This window comes from Callospermophilus lateralis, chromosome 16 (assembly GCF_048772815.1).
Source record: "Callospermophilus lateralis isolate mCalLat2 chromosome 16, mCalLat2.hap1, whole genome shotgun sequence".
Classification (NCBI taxonomy): Eukaryota; Metazoa; Chordata; class Mammalia; order Rodentia; family Sciuridae; genus Callospermophilus; species Callospermophilus lateralis.
Window position 1 is genome coordinate 72536214 of NC_135320.1, and position 24258 is coordinate 72560471.

General features: G+C 40.0%; 1 protein-coding gene across 3 annotated transcripts in view; it reads left to right on the forward strand.

The window, feature by feature from the left end:
- The first annotated feature begins 8819 nt into the window (after positions 1–8819).
- Deptor (DEP domain containing MTOR interacting protein) overlaps positions 8820–24258 on the forward strand; it is a 140534-nt gene continuing 125095 nt past the window's right edge. Inside the window, exon 1 of one of the 3 annotated variants that reach the window (XM_076835418.2) lies at positions 8820–9066. In XM_076835418.2, coding sequence (XP_076691533.1) covers positions 8945–9066 — 122 coding nt within the window. In that variant the 5' untranslated portion in view covers positions 8820–8944. The remainder of the gene's footprint in view (positions 9067–24258) is intronic. The other 2 variants (XM_076835417.2, XM_076835416.2) reach the window with 2 other exon arrangements.

The window sequence follows — 24258 nt, forward strand, 5'->3', positions numbered from 1 at the left end:
TCAACACATCATATAAATAAATAAAATCAAGGTATTGTGTCCAACTACAACCAAAAAATAAATATTAAAAAAAATTACAGCCTGTTTAATAAATGGCAGCTGAAGTTTTGGGGTTATTCCCCCCTTCTTATTTACTATAGCTAGTTATTTAATAATTTTATTTTAATTAATGATATTCGATCATTACCATTAATTCAATTGGACCTAGGTTCTCTTAAAATAGAATGATAAGGGGCTGGGTTGTTGCTCAAGCACTGGATTCAATCCTCAGCACCACATAAAAAATAAATAAATAAAATAAAGATACTGTGTCCATCTACAACTAAAAAAGATTTTAAAAAATTAGAATGATAAGGTTGGGACTATTGCTCAGTAATAGAGCACTCTCCTAGCATATAGAGTTGGTTCCCCAGCCTAGCCAATAAGTAAATAAAGCAAGCTTGCAAACTGTATCACCTTGTTTTAACTTACAATAACTTTAGATAAAAGTCCTAAATTACAGCTAAATTTATTTTATTCTGTGGGAAATACAATCACTTAAATGGTAGTTTCACATATTTTGTGAAGTAGATTTTTAAGGTTTTGCTTATATAACAATCAAGATTTTTTTCCACTAGGTGGTGATATTGTGTCATGTTTCATGAAGCAGCCTGCTTCTCTATTTTTCCTCTGTTGCCTTAGAAAAGCAAAGAAATCTTTACTGTTTACTGCGTCAAGCACTAGACTGAGCTATAGGGCAGGACCCCTTCTGGAATGAGATTCTTATGACCTATGACAAACAAGGTAGACCAGAGAATTTCTTTGTGGCCAGCTCTTACACAGAAAGGTGAAGGAAAGTTAAAGTAATATTTTTAGGTTTTATGTCTGGCTTAAAGTCTTTACTTTGGGGTACTACTTTCTGATCCCCAAACAACCTGATAAGGAATGTTTCAATTAAATGATTTAACAACTATAACATATATGTAAGTGGTATAAGTAGTACCTGGCACATATTAAGTGCTCTACAAAAGTTTATAAATAAAAATTTTTAAAAAGCACTAACTCCAAGCTGTTTTGATTTTTGTTTGTTGTTGTTGTTTTTTTAATCTATTTTACTTTAAATATCAGTATTTTATTTTGGTACTCATGGTTGAACCCAAGGGTGCTTTACCACTGAGCTACATCTCCAGCTCATTTATTTTTTATTTTTCAGGCAGGGCCTCACCAAGTTGCTTAGGGCCTCATTAAGTGACTGAAGCTGGCAATGAACTTGTGATTCTCCTGCCTCAGCCTCCTGAGTTGCTGGAATAACAGGCATGTACCCCTGTGCCCAAGCAAGTATTAGGACTTTCTATTGTTGACAGCCTACAAAGTTCTGAGCTTCCTTTCGTTCAGAAGGAAGGGATGGCTCTGCCATCCAGCACAGCCCTCCAGTGCACACACATTTATATCAAAGCACAATCATTTTCTAGATTATCTCTCATGATCAATGAAGGTAGATATCTGATAACTTCTTTTTCTTCCTTTGTGGTATTTTTAATCCAGAAATAAAATGGTATTTCCACACACAAAGTCCCTGAACAATAGTTCAAGTGCATTTTCTGTGCCTAAGCTTTGGGTGAAATAACTCCACTTAGGAAGGAGGAGAAAATCAGAGTGCAATGGTGCCCAACTTAATCCCAGGGACTCGACTCTGGAGACTGAGGCAGGAGGATTGCAAATCTGGCACCAGCCTGGGCAACTTAGCAAGACTCTGTCTCAAAATGAAGAGAGCTTAGAAAATAACTTAGTGGTAGCATGTGTGAGAGCCCAGATTCAGTCCCAGCACCACATAAATGAAAAAAGAAAAAGGAGGAGGAGGAGGAGAAAACTGTGGGGCATATTCTTATTTACAATCTAGGTAGACAGAGAAGATACTCACTCAGGAAACAAACAGGGAAAATCTAGGCCACGCTGTGCCAACAGAGGTCATGGTAGTCCCACGGCTCTGATGTGTTCAAACTCAGGATTGACAGCGCGGAGGAGGAGAGAACAGGGATCTCAGAGAACCAGCAAGCTTTCCCTTTCTTTTATGCACTTGATAGCGCTGGCTAATTGTCCAAGCCTGCCAGGGGACACAGATAACACCATTATTGCATTTGCCAAGCTCCCTCACACTTCCTCTTTCAATCCTGTGAAGAGGCTGCCATCCTATTCCCCAGTAGTGAGAGCCTGGGAGTTCTCAGCAGCTGGTCTGCCTGGAGGTGATAACCCCGCCTTCAAAGGGCTTAAGGAAGACTCCAGTAAAGCACATCAGAGCATTGGCCTGTGGGAAGAACTGGCGCTCAGGGACTTGCCCCTGTGGAGAGGCAGCAGAGGGAAGGAACTACCCAAGTGGCTTCTAAAACCAGCAGAGCTGGGTTCAAATCCAGGCCTCACTGGTTTTTGAGGCCTCACTCATTTGCTCTACTCTGGAAGTCTCCCCTTCCCCTAGCCTCAATTTCTTCTTCTCAAAAGTGGGAAGAAAAACAGTTCAAAGGGTTATTTTGAGGAATAAATGCTTAGCATAGACCATACTTTGTGAACATGCCCAGGAGCTCAATAAATACCTACTGTTATAACCTTTAAAAAACTCCTATCTAACTCAATGTTTCCTTTAAAGCTAACAGATGTAATTATCATTTCGTTTTAATGTACTTAGTTTGCAGGTAATATAACCTTTTTGTGTGTATGTAATTAACCAAATATCAATATGTTGCCCTTACCAGAATATATGGAAGAAATGTAAAAGGGAAATCATACATAATAAAATAATGAATACTTCAATATTTAAATGAGCATAGAAGACCTAAGGAGGTAATCATACTCAGGTGTTTATAATAATTTTACTTATTTATTTAATTCGTGGTCCTGGGGATTTAACCCAGGTGTGCTCTACTACTCAGTTACACCCCCAGTCCTTTCTTATTTTTATTTTGAGACAGGAGCTTTCTAAGTTGCTGAGGCTAAGCTTGAGCTCACCATTCTTCTGCTTCAGTCTAAGGAACAGCTGGGATTACAGGTGTGAATCACCATGACCAACTTCAGGTTGAATAATTTTTAATTAAGAGAATTAAGAAAACATTTTGTTCAATGTTTCCATACTTCATGTATGCATTTGTCATTTTAAAAAGGCGAAATAATTTATTCCTACTCAACACATACAGATGATCACTGTGAATGCTGCATTTACTGAATACAGAACATAATTGTGCCATATGCAGTGAATGTCACACAAATGAAATCACTTTATGAAAATTCAGGGTCAGGTTTGGAATAGAAAAAAGTACAGTCTTTTCTCAATGTACACAATAATTGCATTCCTGATAATTCAATATTATATTAAAATTGTGCAAAATGACCACCTAAGACAGACATTCCGGATTTGGGACAATGCTTTGTGAGGTGCTGTCCTAAGTAAACGAGAATAACTAGCATCTCAGTCCTTCATGACTAAATGTCAGTAGCACACCCCCACCCCACCCCCAATAGGATAAACAGCAACTTCTGCCCTAAACTTCCCAACAAACTCTCAGGAGGTAGCCCTTTCCCTATTAGCAATCCACAATCATTTCATGTCATTGTGAAAAGAAATCGGCAGGTGGCAGCATACACCAAAGTATCAAGCATTCAAGTCCTGCAGGGAACCAAAGTTAAGACCCAGGGGATTTCCTGGGAAGGCAGAGTTGGAACTGGAGAACAAGCGACCTCAACTTTATTTGTAATGCTTTCTTTCCATTCCTATGAAGTCAAATATAACAAAAATATTTAAAACGGGGGTGAATAGGCTAGGCATGGTGGCTTGGGAGGCTAAGGCAGCAGGATGGCAAGTTCCAGGCCACTCTGGGCAACTTAGTGAGACCCTGTCTCAAAATAGAAAAGGTTGAGGATGTGGCTTGGTAGTTAGGCACCCCTGGGTTCAACCCAAATTAATCAATTAATTAATTTAATGTGTGTGAATAATGAAGGTGAGGGAATTTTTTATTTTTACTATCTTTACATTTATTTTTAAAAGACAATTCTCCTAACAGGATCTAGCAATGGAAGTATCTTGACAGAATACTGCCAAATCAGTTTTCTTCTAATCACAAGAAGAATAAAAATTATAGCAGCTAAAGAATTGGGATTTCCACTAATGGTTAAGAATAGTCTTAAATCTGTAAGAAGATGTAAATTCACAGGAAGGTGCAACACACTGCTTGGGAAAGTCCAGGAAGATCACATAGAGATGGAGGCGTCTGAGTTAGTCTATAAGATCAGGCCAGAATAAAACAGATGTACATTAAGAGGCATCAGTAACACTCATGACAACTAGTCTATTATGAAACTTCATAGGTGGCCCTATTCTTTTGCATATTTTATAAATTTAAGCCCATCCCCTCACACTGCCACTCGCCTTTAGGAAAAGTTTAGTACACCAGTACCACTCACAGTGTGGTCAGCCAACTGGTGGCCATTACTTGTGGTGAAAAACAACCAGACATAACAACATTGAAAAATCAATTAGAAATGTGTAGAGCAAACTGGGTGTGGTGGTGCGCGCTGTAATCCCAGCTACTTGGGAAGCTGAGGCAGGAGGTTCACAAGTTTGAGGCCAACTTTTGCAAGTTACCGAGGTCCTAAGCAATTTAGCAAAACCCTGTCTCAAAATAAAAAATACAAAGGGCTGGAGATGTAGCTCAGTGGTAAACTACCGCTGGGGTCAACCCTCCAGTAAACCTTCTCCCCACCCAGCCAAAAAAAAAAAAAAAAGAAATGTGTAGAGCAATTTGACAGAATATTTCCATTTATTGATCCCTACAGAATTTGGGATTTTGCTTTATAGATAGTTTTTAAAATCTCATTTTATTATATTTCATCAAAGTATCGGGCTTCAATGGGCTGAAAACACAAATACATCACACACCCACACACTACATACCACCATCAAAATTTTGAGAAACATTAGCCCCCAAAGTACCAAAACATACAGAAAGCATGAAAGAGGCGAGGAGACCTGGAAAGCTCACATTTAGTAATGTCCACCTAGGGCTGGGATGTGGCTCCGTGACAGAGTACTTACCTAGCATGCATGAGGTCCTGGATTTCAATCCCAAGCACTGGTGGGGGGGGGGGGGTTGTGGGGGGAACTATCTACCTTTAATAAAAGCAGTTATTAAATTTCATTTAATTCTCCCAATAATCCAATGGGACTGGTGGTATAATCTTTACATAAGAGGACAGAAAATTCAGAGAAGATGATGAACTTGCCCAATTAGAGCCAGGAATCAAACCCAGATCTGTCAGAATTTAGCTCTTCCAGAATCTTCATGCTAGAGTAATTGTCACATTGGTGTCCTTCTCTCTTCCATCAATACTCATAGGTCACAGCTGACTCTGGGACCACTTGCTCCAGGGCTCCTGGTCACAGGCATTGGTGCTAACAAGTCCTCAGGAGTCAGTTCATCAATTTTCCCCTATATTAGGGAAAAGAGTTTTTCTCCTTACCCAGTGAGGCATGTTATATCTCATGTATCAATGAAAGGTTAAAACAATAGCAGCAGAGCAATTCTCATTTCCTATAAACATCTACAACCATCTACACACTACAACAACAACTATCTTGTCAAGTAAGAAAAATTAATTATACTCTCTCCTGCTTATTTTCCCGACTCAATTTTTCCTTCCATATGTTAAGGCACTTTTCAGAAGGAGCAGCCTAAGGATGGAACCCAAGGTTTCATGCGTACTAGACAAGCACTGAGCTACCTTTCCCCAACCCTTTTTAGTTTCTTTTGAGACAGGGTCTCTGTAAGTTGCTGAGGCTGGGCTTTAACTTGCAAACCTCCTGCCTTACTCTCCTGAGTTGCTGGAATTACAGATGTGTGCCACTGTAGCGGGCTTAAGATACTTCTTTTTTAACTTAAAAAAAATTTGGTTACTGAAATGAATCTTTAAAATTTTAAATAATGGAAATTTTATATAATGCTATTCATTTAAGCCACGTGTTATAGGTTAGATATGGTGTGTCCCCCCAAAGCTTAGGTGTAAGAAAATGAAAGAAAGTTTAAAGGTAAAATGATTAGACTATGAGAATCTACACCTAATCAGTGTGTTAATCCTCAGATAGGGATTACCTGGTAGTGTCTATAGGCAGGTAGGATGTCCCTGGAGGAGACTATAAACCCTGGAGGTTTATATTGTGTCAGTGGTAAGGGAAGCTGTCTCTCTCTCTGCCTCCTGGTGCCATGTCCTGAGATGCTTTCCTCCTCAACACTCATCCCCCATGATGTTTTGCCTCATTTCAGTCATAGAGCAATACAGTAATCCATCTGTGGATTGAGATCTTTGAAACTGCCCCAAATAAACTTTTCTTCCTCTAAAATTGCTCTTGTTTTGATGACAGCAATGAAAAAGCTGACTAAAACAGCACATAACAGCCCTATAAGGGAGAAATTACTATTCCTGTTTTGTCAATAGGAAATTGAAGCCCCCAAAAGTTAAGTGACTAGCAAAGATTACAAAGTTATAAATTTTGACAGAATCAGGATAGAAACTCAGCATTTGAGTGAGAATCCCCAAAAAACGATTTGCTTGATGTTGTCATTTTAGCACTGGGAATTAAACACTGGGAATACTAGGCATATGCTCTACTGCTGAGATATAAATCCAGACCCCAAGCAAATTATTGATATTCTATATAATAATCACTGAATTAAAGCATTAACTACTTCTGTTAAATGATTTTTATGTTTTATGCAGAATGAGGCTCTTATTTATTTATTTAAATTTGTTATGTATAACAGAATGCATTAGAATTCATATTACACATATAGAGCACAATTTTTCATATCTCTGGTTGTACACAAAGTAGAATCACATCATTCATGTCTTCATATATGTACTTAGTGTAATGATGTCCATCTCATTCCACCATCTTTCCTACCCTCATGTCCCCTCCCTTCCCCTTCCTCCCCTCCACTTTTCTCCTTTGCCCTATCTAGAGTTCATCTAATCCTCCCATGCCCCCATAACCACATTATGAATCAGCATCCTTAAATCAGAGAACAGAATAAGGCTTTTAAAATCACATGTAACTGAAACTATGACTCCCTGGGTCTACATTTCCACCATGATTTACTTAGAAAGTTAAGAACCTTAAAGAATTTCTTTGAGCAAAAGAGTTGCCTGATGTTTAATGTTGGATATGAGAGGGAGTGTTATCCTGGAGTCTGACTGAGCACCACCTTGGGAGTCAGCAGAATTAGGGTTCAAAGGCTGCCTAACCTTCTATATAAAAAATTTAGATAAGCTTTACCTGTCTGTGCTTATGCATATTTTTCTTTTTGGTGCTGGGGATCAAATCCAGGGCCTCATGCATGGCAGGCAAATACTATGCCACTGAGTCACATTCCCATTCCTGTGATTAAGTTTTGTTAGTTGTAAATTGAAATCAATATTTAACTCTTAGGATTTTGAGGATAAATTAAACAATATAAACAAGACGCCTGTGGTATATAAAACACATGATGAATGCTTAATGAGTTGTTGCAAGTTTCAGTTAATGTTAACACGAACATTGCAGCAGTTTGGCAAAGACTTGTATGATCTTCCTTTAAAAAAAAAAAAACAAAAAAACGTGCTGAGTGAGGTGGCATATGCCTGTAATCCCAACAGACTTGGGAGGCCAACTTAGAGGGCAGCCTTTAGAAAGAGACCCTCAGTAACTTAGTGAGACTCTGACTAAAAATTAAAATTAAAACGGGCTGGTGAGTTAGCTTAGTGGTTAAGCACCCCTGGGTTCAATCCCCAATACCAAAAAAGAAAAGGAAAAAACATGATCAAACAAACATGCCCTCCCCCAAAATAAAATACAATACACTTGTAGAAGGGTAAATATAAATACTTTGAAATAGCAGAATTGATTGTGTGTGTGTGTGTGTGTGTGTGTGTGTGTGTGCGCGCGCGCGCGCACGCGCATGTACGTATAAACATGTATATGTAGAAGTTGGTTTTCAACTTCCTTGCATTTTCATTCTGTAAACAACGTCTCCCTGCTTCTCCTTCTTTTTTGTTGGCGGTGCTGGAGATTGATCCCACGCTACCCATTTGCTAGTCTGTAAACTTCCACTACATACCTGCAACTGAAAAATTATGTCTCTCAAGATAGTTGTGGAGTTCGATCCCAGATCTGTTTAATTACAGGCCAGCGTTATGTATTGATCACACCGTCAAGTTATGTAAGTTGTCTTCGGTGAGAGTGGTCCGGGTGGAAGGAATGCTTAATTTTTCCCTGCCTCGGGGTTGTGAAGGCTTGTAATACCTGCGACTCCGGGAAGCTGAGACAGGAGAATTGCGAGTTCAAAGCTAGCCTCAGCAAAAGTGAGGCGCTAAGCAACTCAGTGAGATGCTGTCTCGAAATAAAATTCAAAGTAGAGTTGGGAATGAGGCTCAGTGGTTGAGTGCCTCTGAGTTCAATCCTCGGTACCACTCCTCATCCCAATTTTTTGTCCATGTCCTACAGTGACATTTATATCCTCTCTTGTGCACTACTGGGTGTACTGTTCTCATTCATTCTCTGCAATTTGGGCATGGGCAATATAATAGAAACGCAGGCTTTCATAGCAAGACCTTTGTAGGGTAAAGGAAGGAAAGTCCCGGGAATTCATCCACAGCCAGCACACACAGTCCTGAGCCTGTGCCCAGCTCAGATGTTGATATTTTCCTCCCTCGGCCCCGCCCCCAGCCACGAGGGGCTCCAGCCACGCCCCCAAGCTGAAGTTTCTGGGGCCGGACTCGCCTAGTGCCTCCGCTAACTCACAGGGATTCCCTCCCTAACCAATCACGTCAGAGCATTGGGACTGCCCCGAACAAAGATGGCGGGAGAAGCCTCGGTGAGGGCAGACTGATTCCAACTGCAGAATCCGAGGCGGATAGCCCAGGCAGTGGTAGCGGCGTGGCCCGGACCATGGAGGAGGGCGGCAGCACTGGCGGCGGTGGCAGCGACAGCAGCACTAGCGGGAGTGGTGGGGCGCAGCAAAGGGAGCTGGAGCGCATGGCTGAAGTCCTGGTCACTGGAGAACAGTTACGGTAAGACCAGAGACAGAGAGGGTGGGCTTGCTGTGGCACTGCCAGCCCGTGCCCGCTGCAGTCCTGCACGCACGCGCGCCGTGTGTGGTGGCTTGCGAGTCTCTCCGGGCTCTGGGACAGGTGCAGACGCGTGGACAGTCCACGCTGCGCCTCGCCTTGGTGCTGCAGCGGCTGGACACGCACAGCGCGCGAGGCTGTCCGGGCAGGCACAGGCGAGCGGGTGGTGCGCGCTGCGCCCTAGCCTGGTTGCTGCAGCCCTGCGCCGGGATGAGTAGCCACCACCCGCTGCGCGCTCCCTCCTCCGAGGTACTTGGGCGCTGCCAACGCTCCCTGCTGATAGCCTGCACCTTGTCCGCCTGGAGAACCGAGGGTCGCTGTGGGGTCCGAGCTAACCCCTGCCCCTGTACTCCTAGAAGTCAGCCCAGTGATTGCTTCTGTTGTTTTCCTTTTTTGTGTCTGTTGGCAAGTCATACCTTATTCCTCATCTGTAAAACGGAGTCCACGCCTCCTTTTAGGGTTGCTGTGGAAGCTAAACAGAATTTTTCAGAAACCCAACCTATCTATCCTTTAATTGGCACATCATAATTATCGTTTGAGTCCGCCAGGGGGCGTGGAGGCACCTTGTCTAGTGCCCTTCTGCTGTGCCAACTTTCTCAGAGGTCACGTTTTGGGCCATGGACTCCATTGATCGCCCCAAGTCTGCAGCAAGAATTAGAATTTGTTAGGTCTCACAACACCCAGAAATGAGCGATGGTTTTCAGGGTCCTCCTGCTATTTCCATCACTTCCTGTTCTGTGTTTGAGGATTGTAGTTATGGTCAGACTGGTTCTGCAGCTGCCCTTCGTGTGGCCATAAATCAGTTTGCCAGTAAAAAATAATCTATCTTTGCAGTGTTTCAGCCTCGACTTGCACGTGGGCCCCTGGCCCCACCAGAACCACGTGGGCCCTGGTTCCTTTTAGGTCTTAGTTTGAATTTCCCAGCTCATTTTGGTTTCTAGATGACTGTTTCAGGACCTGATGGAGAATCTTGCAAACATTCCTGAAGGTTGGTAGACACCAGCTTGCAGCGTTTAGTTTGAGGAAGTAAATTTTGGACGTCAGAATTCATGTTACAAAAGACAAATTGCACATTTCTATACCTTGTAGAATTTTTTGACTGTATAGTCAAAATTAAAGGGACTAAAAACTTGTTTCCCTTCAAGAATGTTTTCTTTTTTTTTTTTTTTAAAGAGAGAGTGAGAAAGGGAGAGAAAGAGAGAGAATTTTAATATTTATTGTTTAGTTATCGGCGGACACAACATCCCTGTTTGTATGTGGTGCTGAGGATCGAACCTGGGCCGCACGCATGCCAGGGGAGCGCGCTACCGCTTGAGCCACATCCCCAGTCCCTCAAGAATGTTTTCTAACTAAAATCTGAAGTAAAGCTCTTCTGAAATGATCTAAAATACTTTGTTTTTAATAGTTTGATTTCTTTGTTTTTCATTACTGTATTGTCTTTTTTAGAGTTCTCCCTTGGATAAGGTTACTTGCTTTTTATTTCTTTTACAAATACTAGGTTGTGTAGTAACTCCCTTTGTCCAGCAAGCTCTTTGTCCTTCAGAGTGCAGCTTAAATGTCCTTTCTTATGGGTCTCCAGAGCATTTGTACTCCCCTCTTCCCTGGCTCCTCTCCACCCTGCAGCAGATTTGAGGGTCATCTATGGGCAAGTGAGTGAAAAGATAGAAGGCTGTCACTCAGGAGTTAGAACTGAGTTTGAATTTCTGCTCCACCACTCATTCCAAGGGTCATCATTAGGTTTTGAGGAGGCCTTTGAGTTGGAGTGAATCCTGGCCATGTTAGCCCTCCACTAGTATAGGACCTTGGACAAGTTATTTAATTTAGAATGATGATAATAATGAAATTTTCCTTGTAGGTTGTTATGAAGACTAGATGCATTAGAACTTAAAACAGAGCCTGATATGTAAGTATCATATCAGCATTAGCTATTGTAATTAATTCATTCATTTCTCTGGTAAGATGGCAACAGAGATAAGAGTATTTTATGGGACGCTCCTGAGAATTGGCCCTGAGCTTCCTGTAACACCACATGTCACTTCCAGTTACATAAAACCTGGCAGGAAGGACTAGAGCTGTTATGAGCATACATTACAGACCCAGGCTGCCTGGGTTCTTGTTCTGTCTCCACCATTTATTAATTTTTGTGACTTTGGGACAATTTACTTTTAACCTCTCTTGCCTCTCCTCTATGGAAAAGAGATTCTTTTATATAGACTTTCAATATTTTAATTGATTTCAAAAATTTTCAATTCCTTTTAAATCATTTTTTATAAATGACAGTAGAGTGAATTTTGACATTATACATATATGGAATAAAACTTCTCATTCTCTGGTTGCATGTGATGTGTAATTACACTGGTCATTACTCTATATGAACATATATGATAGAAGTATATGACATATATATGAAATAAAAAACATACATGAAAGATTCTTAGATTTAAATTTCCTTATTTTATTGGTATTGGGGGTGGAACCCAGGACCTCAAACAAGTTAGGTAAACACTCTACCACCGAGATCTATCCCAGCCCTTTTTATTTTGTTTTGAGATAGGGTCTTGATAATTTGCCCAGGCTGGCCTTAAATTTGTAATTCTTCTGCCTCAGCCTCCCCAGTAACTGGGATTACAGATGTGCACCAACACATCCAACTTAGAAAGGGAAGTCTGGTGACAGTCCTCCCTCAGAAGTTTTGGGAGCATGAAGTGAGATGCTACATGTAAAAGTTTTAGTAAATGTTAGTCATTTAATTTTACTTTGGAAAATTTTAATCATTCTATTTGTTATTTCAGTCATTTTACTACTGTGACTAACACATAGTAATTTCTTAATAAATGTTTGAATGAGTGTTGTATGTAATCCAGTACACTTCTATTAGTACAGCTTAATATGATATTTAATTAACACTTAGGGATCAGCGTGGCTGTATGCCTGGCTTCCTGATTACTGGAGAGTGGAAACTTGATCATCTTTTTGCTACTGTCACAATGTGTTCTTCTGTCCCCAGCTTGCTCTCTTAACTGTATGATTGTGGCCACTTTGTGATGACCAGGCCTCTGGCCTTTAATTGTTTCACAAATACCCCGGGTTCACCTCTGCCTTCTCTTGCCTTTGCATTGGTTTCTGGGTCATCATTGATAAGGTTGGGATCATGAGGAAAGAGGAAGCCATCGATTGAGATGTGAGATAAAAAGTTGTGCTTCTAAACTCAATTCTGTTCACTTCCTTTTCCTTTCTCTTTATTTTTGTCTGGTCCCTGGGGCAATTCAGTGAATCTTTGCAGCCCTTACACCCTTGCAGATTGGAATACTATCCTCCCACATAAGATTTGTGGTGTTGGATCAGATGGGGTACGATATGGGAAGGCTCCCTGTAAAATAAGTCAATAGACCCAGAAGAGTGTTGTTGTGAATATTATCTGCTCCAGATGGGAAGCTGGAGGCTGGCTGCACGATGCTCACACTTTTCTGCAGTTCATTGCATAAGAATAACACATCTAACATCTGCTGCTTTCCTTTCCATCTCAACTGCAGGACCCTTTTCCTTCCTTTATGCTTTTCCCTTGTCTTCAAAGATTTTGCTTCCTTGTCCAATTGTTTCCTATGTTTTTGCATCTAGGAATGCATTTGGATCTCTGCCCCCAGGTTGGGTCATAATAAAAACGTCAGATAGTAACAAGTGTTGGTGAGAGTGTGGAGAAATTAGAATTTTCTCACACTATTGGTGGTGATGTAAAATGGGATGGCCATTTTGGAAAACAATTTGGTAGTTCCTCAAAGATGAAACATAAAAACCCAGAAATTCCATTCCTTGGCATATACTCAGAGAAGTGAAAGCATCTGGCCACACTGTTATTCATGAAAACAGAAACAGCTCAAATATTCATCAGCTGATGAACGAATAAACAAAACATGATCAGTCCTTTAGTGGAATGTTATTCACCAATAAAAAGGCAAAGTACTGATGCATGCTACAACATGGATGAACTTTGGCAAGATCACCCATAAAAAAAGCCTGACTCAAAGGACAAATATTGTATGACTCCATTTCTATGAATTGTCCAAAATAGGCAAATAAATAAAAAGACAGAAAGTACATTGGCAATTGTCAGGACAGCAGAAGGGGGAATGGAGGGTAACTGTTAATGAGTATGGAGTTTCCTTTTGGGCTGATGAAATGATCTAACCCTGATTTGTATGATGGTTGTACACACAACTCAGGATATAGTTAAAACCACTACATTGTGTACATTAAATGGGTGAATTGTTTGGCATGCAAATTATATTCCAGTAAAGCTGTTACAAAAATGCATTTAGATAAAACATTGGGATGGGAGAAGACAAAAAATATTAAAACTTTTTAGTTGCTGTATTTTTATTGCCCCCAAAATACAATGATTTTTTTAAATCACTAATTAAATAACATTATTACAATACCACTGGGATATGTGTGTGTGTATATTTTTAGTGGTGTATAATAATTATACTTAATAGTGGATTTTTTTTTTACATTCTTGTACATGTACACGATATAACAATATAATTTGGTTGACTTCACTCCTTAGAACTTCCCCTTCATTTCCCCTCCTGGTGGGACTGATATTTTACATATACATTATCATAGTGTTTTGTTGACAAAAGAACAGAGAAGAGGTACTAGTCAAGAAAATATTCTCTGAGTGTTCTTAATTTTTTAAGCTCCTTTTTAAGAAAGTATTTTTAGTTGTAAATGGACACAATACCTTTATTTTATTTATTTATCTTTATGTGGTGCTGAGGATCAAACCCCATTCCTCACACATGCTATCAAGAGCTCTACCACTAAGCCACAACCTCAGCCCCAAAATATTCCTAATTTTAAGGTAATCAACCACATATAAATAATTCATATTAAATGTCTTATGCTATGATTTTTCAAATCATTAGTTATTTTTATGGGTTTTAGATGTAAACCTATTATTTTGAAATTTAGTTATTCATTTGTAACTATGATACTAATTGGGACATCCAAATTCTACCTCCTGTTTCTTCCATGGACTAATCCTGGAGGTACTTACAGAGAAAGATGTTTGTAATAGAGCATTTTAAAACAAAGAAGCCTAAAAAGATTAGTTTTTTCTTTTTGTAGTAATGGTGAGAATTATCCTCAAAACAATAACAATAACCAGGAATGGTGGTGCATTACCAGTGATCCCAGCTACTCCATAGGCTGAGTCAGGAGGATCCCAAGTTAAAGGTCAATCTGGGCAACTTAGCCAGACCCTGTCTCTAAATAAAATAGTTTAAAGGGGCTGGGGATGTAGCTCAGTGGTAGAGCATCCTTGGATTCCATCTCCAGTACCACCAAGAGAAAAAACAATAACACTTAGACAGCAGGTGCCTAGGTCTCTTCTAAATGTTAATGGCTTAACTCTTCATAGCAACTCTGTATAGTAATTACTCTCAATACCCACATTTTACAGATGAGAAAATGGAAGCACAGAGCATTGAAACTGGCTATAGGTCAGTCAGCCAGAAAGTGGTAGAGCTGAGAGTCTCTGCTCTGAAGCAGGATGTCAAGCTGCAATTTAACATTGTCTCATCTAGTGACTCAGAGGGTTAAAGAAAATAGAACACTAAAATTTAAAACAGAATCATGTGTATGAGACTGGCACATTTATAGTGTGACAACTTTTGCAAACAAAAAAAAGTCGACAAATGGTTTTTCCATTCTGTTGGGGAAAATCTAATTTATTCCTAGAAGTGTTTATGTTTTGACAAGACAGGATTCTCATTTTCTTTACTAAATATTAAACTGGGTCTTTTTTGCCATGTGGTTTTGAAATTTGAATTTGGACTTCATTTATTCTGAATTTTGTCACCATTTTAATGGGAGGATAAATTGCAGTTAGTTCACTGTTTTGCCATGGGTGAGCATGGGAGCAGGATGGAAAAGAGAATTAAGAATATAAGAGTAATGCTTAAGTAATGAGAGAAAATGTTTTTAGCATTTCAGTTATTCTGTTCTATCTAGACTAATTATTCTAATTACAACAATCTTATGCAGTCACTAAAGCCAGTTCCCTAAAAGCAATTTACTAGGCAATGAGTTTTAGCAACATAGGAAATCACAGTTTTTTCAGAATTTTTGCTCTAACAGACTGTGTTCCAAGCTTTCCTTGCTATTGCCTTTTTTATAAAAAATATGTTCACTAATGTATTGTCTTGCTGTCCTGGATTTGCTTTGCAAATGTCAAGGCACTGTGCAGATAAAAGGTAAAAAAACAAACAAACAAAAAGACAATTGATTCCAAAGACCAACATGCAATAAATCAAATATAAGATAAGGAAATTAGAAAACACCAAATAGGCAAAGGAGGAATAATTTTTTGGGAGGAGGGCGTACTGGGGGTTAAACTCAGGGACACTCAACGACTGAGCTACATCCCCAACTCTATTTTGTAAGAGACAGGGTCTCATTGAGTTGCTTAGTGCCTTGCTATTGCTGAGGCTAGCTTTGAACTCGTGATCCTCCTGCCTCAGCCTCCCAAGCTTACTGGGAGGAGAAATGATTTTTTTAAAACTTTGAACCTAACAAACTCTTCAGGTTCTTTAGAACCCTAAGTATGTCTTAGTGGGTTGGTAGCCCTTATTGATGACATCAATCCGGAAGCTTAGCTCCACTGGATACTCTAACAGAAGGGAACTGCTGGCAAGCTACCTCCCCAGCAGCTGCTACTAAAATCTAGGTACCCAAACATGGGGGTGATGCAATTTTATTCTTTTATGTAACAGAGAAGTCAAGAAATTACTGCCTGTACAGATTCAAAAGTTGGTGGGGGCAGGGGGGGGGGAATGGAAGCTAAGTGTAGAGTATTAAATTGCCTTTGGGTCAGCATACAGACCCCTTTCCTGAGAATGTCATTTCTGCTTCACAAATTGGATCTGAGGTCAGGGAACACAATCCTGGTGGATAGGAGACATTCAGCAAAGGCTCCTTTCTTCTGTGGAGGGAGAGTATATAAAACTACTTTGTAACTTGCAAAAATATGCAAATGAAAGACACCTAGTAAATGTTCAATAAATGTGGAATTTTACCCCTTTGCAGTTATTTTTACATATAACTTTTTTTAAAAAAAATGACCTGAGTATTACTTGTTTATGGATGATATGTGTGTGGTTGTTTTTTAAAAGGCCAGTGCTGATGTTCAAATTATGGCTTCTGTCAGTTTTGGAATCAGTAATCCTGAAAATAAGTTAAATAAGAGAATTCAAGGTGAAGGAAGATCACTGTCTTCTCCTGTTATTTTTAGTACTCATTTGGATCAGGAACTTATTTCCTTTTATTAGGTTGTGACTCTTAAGTGGTGAGTGTCCATGAGTTCAGTGATTAGGAAGAGAAAGGAAGCAGCAGTCAGTCCCTATGTGTATGGAATATTCACACCTTCCCTCCCTCCCTCCTTCCCTCCCTCCCTCCCTCCTTCCCTCCCTCCTTTCCTTCCTCCCTTCCTTCCTTCCTTCCTTCCTTCCTTCCTTCCTTCCTGCTGGTGATTAAACCCAGGGGGGCTCTATTACTGAGCACATCCTGAGCCCTTGTTAATTTTTTGTTTTGAGACAGAGTCTTACTAAGTTGCCCAGGCTGACTGGCCTCAAACTTGGAATTCTCCTGCTTCAACCTCCTGAGTCACCAGGATTGTAGGTATGGCCACCATGTCTGGCATGATCATGCCTTTCTAGCAAAGAGTGGTAGCCACCAGATCTGAGTCTTTAACTAAACTTGGAAGCTTATGTCAGGGACTATTTTTATGGATTAGTAGATACTTGGGGGCCACAGTGGAGATGCTGTGGGGGGAGCTGGCTTAGTGGATCAGGCAGCACGCTTGCAAGCAGCTGTTCCCATGGTGATACCAGCAGGAGCAACTTGAACTATTGTCAGCAGGGCTGGCTGGAATGGTTTCATCCTTTGAAGTGTTCACAGCACTAACTTACTTACGTCTGCACACAGTCATTTTTTCTGTGTCTTTTATGCTTTGGTTTGTTTTTGCTATACTGGAAATTGAATCTAGGAATGCTTTACCACTGAACTACATCTCCACATCTTTTAATTTTTTTTTTTTTTCATTTTGAGGCAGAGTCTCACCAAGTTACCCAGGCTGGCCTCAAACTTGTGGGTCCTCTTGCCTCCAGCCTCCCTAGTAGCTGGGATGGCAGGGGTGCGCCTGGCACTTTGCTCTATCTCTTCAAACATTTTAAAGATTTGATAGGGAAGCCAAGATGGAGCATTGAAACACACCAGGGAGTATGGGCTAAGATACCCTTTTGCATCCCTAGTTTTAGATACCAGCTGTTGCTGTGGTGTAGCGAAAGGGGACAAGTGCCGGGGCCTGCAGCTTGAGGAAGCCCAGGACAGCTGCAGAGGCAGGGAGCTTGAGCCAGGAAAGGCTGAGGTCTGTCCACTTCTAACCCCCAGGCTGCTTGCTGATGGTTCTGTAGTTTGATTTGATTCTGTCTCCTTACAGTCCTTCTACTACAGATTTCTAATTCTACTATTTTCCTAGGAACTCTCTTTATTGAGCAAACTTAACTTCTTGAAGGGGTGTGTACGCTAGAGGAGTGGGAGTTGCAAGGATGCCTGAATGAAAAAGACAAATGTCACATATTCTACGAATCTTAGGTCTCATGCCCCAAATAACAAATTTATTTTAATATCTGGATTTGCAATAAGTATTAAGCTCATATTAATAATTATTCAATATAATGCAATAAGCAGAAAAACCTGAGAAACATTGCAATGAGATCATTCAAAAATCCAAGCATGGGTGAGCTGAAGATGCTTTTGGACATTTGGGTCAAAGAACATTTAGAAAAGAGAATTGTGCCTCTATCATAGGGAAGATAACTTCCATAGAAACTCTTGCAGGGCCAGGGCTTAAAAGAAAAGAATCACACAGCCCTTAAACACAGGATGTGGGATGAAAAAAACAGCCTGTATTGTGGGAAACTGGGCCAGAAGTGGGCTGTCAGGTTCTGGACTGCCCTGACTCTGAAGTGTTCTTCTGACCTAACAAGCCTGTGGTAAACCACTTGATCTGGAAATTTGGGACAAAATCTTAGAGGTGATGATAATCATCTAGAGAAGGGGCCTACGGATGATAGGGAAGTGTCGGGTCCTGGTCTGTGCATTTACTTTTGTATTACGTCCTTGACTCCTTACAATAATTCTGTTACTGCCTTTTTTAAAAATGGAAGAGATCACCACATAAGCAGTTTGCCCAATGTCACATAAGTGGTAGGTATGGAACCTTGTTTTGGTTCCTTGATTTTGAATCCAGGGCTTTCAGAGTCCTAACAAGGTGCAAGCAACTGTGGAAGTAACCAGCCAAAATATCAAGAATTAAGGTTCTTGCTCCTTGCCTTCCAGCCGCAGTCTATGGTAGCAGGCATAGGGAAAAAGCATCATGGGCATAATAATTTGAAAGTAATAATTTGAATGGACAATGTATACGTTGGTTTAAACAATGAAGGGCATTTCTTAGTTATGTAACATTAATTTCAGGTGAGCCTGGGTCAGAATTTCAGGTCTCAGCTGGGCACGGTAGTCACACCTGTAATTCCAGCAGCTCTAGAGGCTAAAGCAGGAGGATTGTAAGTTGAAAGCCAGACTCAGCAACTCAGTGAGGCCCTATCTGTAAATAAAATATAAAACAGGACTGGGGATGTGGCTCAGTGGTTGAGTGCCTCTGAGTTCAATCCCTGGTACAAAAAAAAAAAAAAAAAAGAGAGAGAGAGAGAGAGAGAGAGAGAGAGAAAGAAAGAAAGAAAGAGAAAGCCAGGTCTCCAGATCTCTATCTCTTCAATTCTTGATTCTCCTCTGTGCATTAGCTTTGTCTTGATGGCGACAAAGCTATTGCTGTCGTCAGGCCGTGGCCATCAACCATGTGATAGGAGATTTTACTATCACATTTATCTTAACTTCAGCTTTGATCTTTTTAGACCATCTTAAATCAGACCTGCAGGATCTTAAGGCAGAGCAGCATCCAGCATTGGTTGTCTTCACCTCACCATTTGCAGTTTTGTGGCCAGGAGGATGGTGTTCCCCTGGTTATCTTAGATCAGTCAGAATCCCCCTTGGTAGCTGCTGTCCTTTGAAGAGGGAGTGAGTGAGTGGCGGAGTGATAGGTAAGCACAGCTTCCTCTGCAGAAGGTCATTTGGGCTTAATGATGAGACACCAGAGGAGAGTATGATATTATTAAGGCAAAACTTAAGGAGAAATACTTTAAAGCTGGGAGGGAAGGAAGTTTATACACAGACAAAAAAAACACAGAAAAGCCTCAGAACTGACACAGAGTGGGAAAGGTCGGGAGCCGTTGGCATGCGTCTTGGACCTGACTGCTTTCAACATAGTTCCCTACAAAAGTCCTCCAAGATGGTGGCCTGTTGATCATCCCCACATTTGCCCCCTCTGATTCCTCATTTGGAAGATACGGCCCTGTTGTTCAAACATTTACTCAGTGATAGAGGAAAAATAAAACTCTCAACACATGACTACAGTTGCAAATGGCTCAAGTTCAGTTGGAAGGAATAATTTTTGTACTACTTGAATTTTGATGTCTTTCCAAGAAACACCTCCACCCAGAGAGAGTCCCAGCCAAAACTGTCTATAAGTTATTTCTTTGTATAAGCAAAGCTGCTCGAGGAATAATTAAGATGCAGACTTTCTGGGAAAGTTGCAAAATAGTGTTTACTTATATAACTCAGCAGAGGTCACACGTGTCAATATAATTTGTCAATATTTTTTCTTCCCTCTCTATAAATTAGAAATGGAAAGTACCTTTGATGGCCACGGGGGCATTTTTTTTTTTCTAAATTTGATTTCAGCTTTTAACTCTGTTTACCATTGCACTGACATAACATTCTTCACTCTGGCCTTGACTTTGTGCTTCATCTTGCTGTAAACATAATAGAACTAAATAGAAATGAAACTGGTTTTATTCTTGGTTAATAATGTATGAGTTTATCTTTTATTTTTTAAAAATATGTAGCGTGTGCACAAACCCTTTATGCTGAAGTATTGACAAGCAATTGTGACATAAACAGCATGATTTTTCTTTACTTGTGTCAGCTGCGAAAGAGAGAAGCTCCAGTTAAACCCACTGAGAAGCATCTGCTGTCTAAGAAACAGGGCTCAGAGTTGGCACATGTGTCTACTTGTTCATCACTGGCTGACTTCACACTAGCCAGAGCTTTAAGCCTAGAGGAGCAGAGTCCAATTACTGAGGACTTTATTATAATTTACACTCGTGTCTTTCAACTGAAGGTGCAACAACTAGGGCCAGAAATTCCTTAGAAACCACTCTTCCTTATGGGCCGGGACTTATTGATTCTTATATTACCATGGAACAAACAGTCTAATTATTGACATGTTTAATTAACCAAAAGGGGTCACTTCAGTGATCTCCCTATTAGCTCTATTTTGGGTGGTTATTTTGCTGCTAGATTGCTTCTTTTCTTAAAGGGATAGGAGAGGAAGTTGGTTTGGCTATTTATCAGTTCTGAAAGAATGTTTATTCATGGAGGCATTTGAAATCTGTGAGGATTTGAAGATTTTCTGGACATTTTCAGTTCTTCCATCTCTTCCCTGTCCCATCTGTATTCTTAGATTTCCTGGTTGAAGCCAGATCTTCTGGGAGTGCTGGGGGCAGGGTTATAATAAAGATCTCTTCTCCCCGGGTTCTTGAGATTCAGAACATCTCCCTGCCACCTGTAACTTCTGCCTGATACAGAATTGATCCTTCAGCCTCTGCCAGAAAAAAACCTCGGTGGCCTGTACTCAATCTCTTCCTAATGAGCTTCTAAATAAATGGGCTGAGGGTGGGGGCCCATCACTGTAGCACCCCTGTATATGGATTCTAACACACATATTGTGAAATCATTGCAATCTTTATTGATGGCTTATGTGAAAGGAGATTTTACTGTCACATTTATCTTAACTGTCCTTAAAAGACCATGTACCTATAATAAAATAGGACAATTTGTTTTACTTACTAAATGAAAATGCTATTATTAATAGAACATAGCAAGAATTAGTTAATGAAGATGTCTAAGGTTCCTGGGAATTCAGCCTTCATGGAGATTACAATGCAGTGTGTAAAAATGCTTATTTAAAACTACACTTAGGGGGCTGGGGCTGTAGCTCAGTGGTAGAGCGCTTGCCTAGCATGTGTGAGGCACTGGGTTCCATCCTCAGCACCACATTAAAAATAAATAAATAAATAGATAAATAAATAAATAAAAATAAAGGCATTCTGTCCATCTACAACTACAAAAAAATTAAAAAGATAAAACTACACTTAGATCTATTCAGAGTCTTATTCAGAGGTTATATCTGAAAAATGCAATTAATCACTTAAAACTACACACATCAGAGTGCAGACATTTATGAAGCATTAGGCTGCATGGCTTTGAGACTCATGTCTGAATTACCTGCTTAACCTGAAGTGCCTTCCATGGTACAAGGTTGTCCCAGTGAGTGTGTGTTTTTCACAGGGCAGATGTTTTCTTCTCCAAGAGCCTTTATGTCTTACTTGATAATTCTCCTAGATGAAGATCAAGGCATTTGGTGACCTATTTTCCCTAACCCCTGAGACTTTAGGAATGGGAGAGAAGTTTTCTAAATCAGAAGGCCAAATCTCACTGACCAATTTCTTATTCTAGTGCCTTGAAAGAATGGGTTCTCTCTCTGCCGTGAGCCTCTTGGAACCTTGTGCAGACTGTCACCATGGGGGCTACAACATTTTTGCCCCCTTATATGGTGAGGTGGGAAAATATATAATATGTTATAGTGCAGATTAAGAAATGGTGTTTTAATCAACTTTTTGTAAACAAAAGACCTGATAAGAGCAATGTAGAGGAGGAAAAGTTTATTTTGGCTCATACTTTCAGAGGTTCAGTCAGTAGTTATTCAACCAACTCCATTGCTTTGGGCCCAAGGTGAGGCAGGACATCATGGTGGAACTGTTGGCAGAGGAAAGCAGCTTAGGACATGGAAACCAGGAAGCAAGAGAGAGCAGCTCACCAGAAACAAAATACAAACCCCAAAGGTATGCATGCCTCCGGTGACAAGTTTCCTCCAGCCACACCCTACCTGCCTGCAATTACCACCCAGTTACTCCATATCAGTAAGTTAATCTGCAGATTAGGTTACAGTGCTCATAATCTAATCGCATCACCACTGCACATTTCTTGTTTTGTCTCCATCTTTGGAGGGATGACTCATATCTAAATCATAACAAATGACTTTATTAGTAATCCACAAATACAGATAATGGTCAAGAAGGGAGGGACTCCAGGTCCTCCACTCTCTTAGTATTCTATAAGAGCTAGGTATGAATTGGAAGATTCCTGGCACACAGTGGGTTTCTGTTCCACAGGGGGAACCCTGTATCTCTGTCACTGTATTCCTGTAGTGCAAGCATGAGAATGACTGAATGACCTTATCTCTGCTGGGCATTTACTGTAAACTCAGGCACTGAAGGGCCTGAACTGGAAATGCTGAGTATCTAGCACCTGGAAATCTTGGGGGCTGAGTTGAAGGCACAGTCTTTTCTACTGGGGAAAGTCCCTACTCCCTGTCCACCAGCACACTGCCTGACAAATCAAGCTGAGCTTCTGAGGTCATATCCACAAATCCTGCATGTCCCTCCAGCCTGGCAGGACTGTGCACTATCCAAGGTGAGGTATGGCACCTCATTCATTCTTACATCCAAAGCTTCCTTGCTTAAAGGCCAGAAAGAAGCATATCATTATTTCAATGCCACACTTGCATTTTTTACTTACCCTGAGGTTTTGAAACAAGGAATTTTGCAAATGAGAGTGTTAAGCCAAAGGTTACATTAGGTTATATCTTTTAACCTTTGACTATTTTTAATTGCTTAACACTGAACTTTCATCTGTTTTTCTTCTGCCAAGATAGAAGGATAAATTATTCATTGGGAGCAGATTTTAAATTTTATTACTAGGCTATCAATTGCAATATTTGTTGGTTTGGTGTTATTTTAATTTTTTTTAGCTTTTTCAAGAAATAGTAATAGTATAATGATAGCTAGTATTTATTGAGCTCATACTGTGTGCCAAGTAGTATGATAAGAATTTCATGTGAATTATATCATTTAATTTAAGAGTAGGTAGCATCTGTTCCATTTGTGAGTTGGGGATGCAGAAGCTTAGAGCTTAAGAAACTTGTCCCAGGTCACAAGGTGAGCCAGTGGGAGCTGGAATTACAATCCACAGCCTCATTTAAAAGTCATGCTCTTTGATGGTTCTGTACACAGTTGGGCTCAGCCTTAAGCCATTGAAGCATGGAGGTCAGAGGTAGAGCATGTGACCATTGTGGACATGGAGCCTGCACCTTTGAAATTTGACTAATCTCTGAATATTTCTGTCTATAATGGACAAAAATTAAACTTACATATATGATAATCATGCCAGCTACTTATATGAAAATGATCTCATTAATTCATTAAGAATCAAGAAATATTTAAAAGCTCTAAAAGCTTAGGTTGGTTATATAAATAATTATTTTTCTCTGCCATGTATGTCTAGTTACTGGTGAGTATGAATATAGAAAATATGTCAGATTCACTTTCATGCGTATTACTTGGAGTTACTATTATGCATTGTTGATTAAAAATACTAGTAATTGTGAATATGAACCTACTGGTCATATTTTAGGCTCTGGAAGAAAACTTATCTCTGCTCTTTTGTGTGAAATTTAACCCTAGGAAAATGAATATTCTTAGACTGAATATGCTATACATATATAGAATAAATTATCCAGTAGGATTTCATACAAGAAACATTTTTATGTATTTTAGAAATTATTTAGTACTGTGTAGATCAAGAATATCTTAAGATATTGCTCAACTTCTGTTTAGACATAGAAGCCTGAGATATTTTCACTTAATTAACTGTAAGATTCTTACTATAGATGCCATCTCATAAAGACTTTGACTCATTATCCTCAAAAAGTAAAAGATTAAAATAGCAAAATAAGCACAGGACATTTAGTTTAACACCCTCGCACTTTCTTTGTAGGCATGGACAAGGCCATAATTTTATGATCATAGATTTTCACACCAGATCTCGAGATGTGGTGGA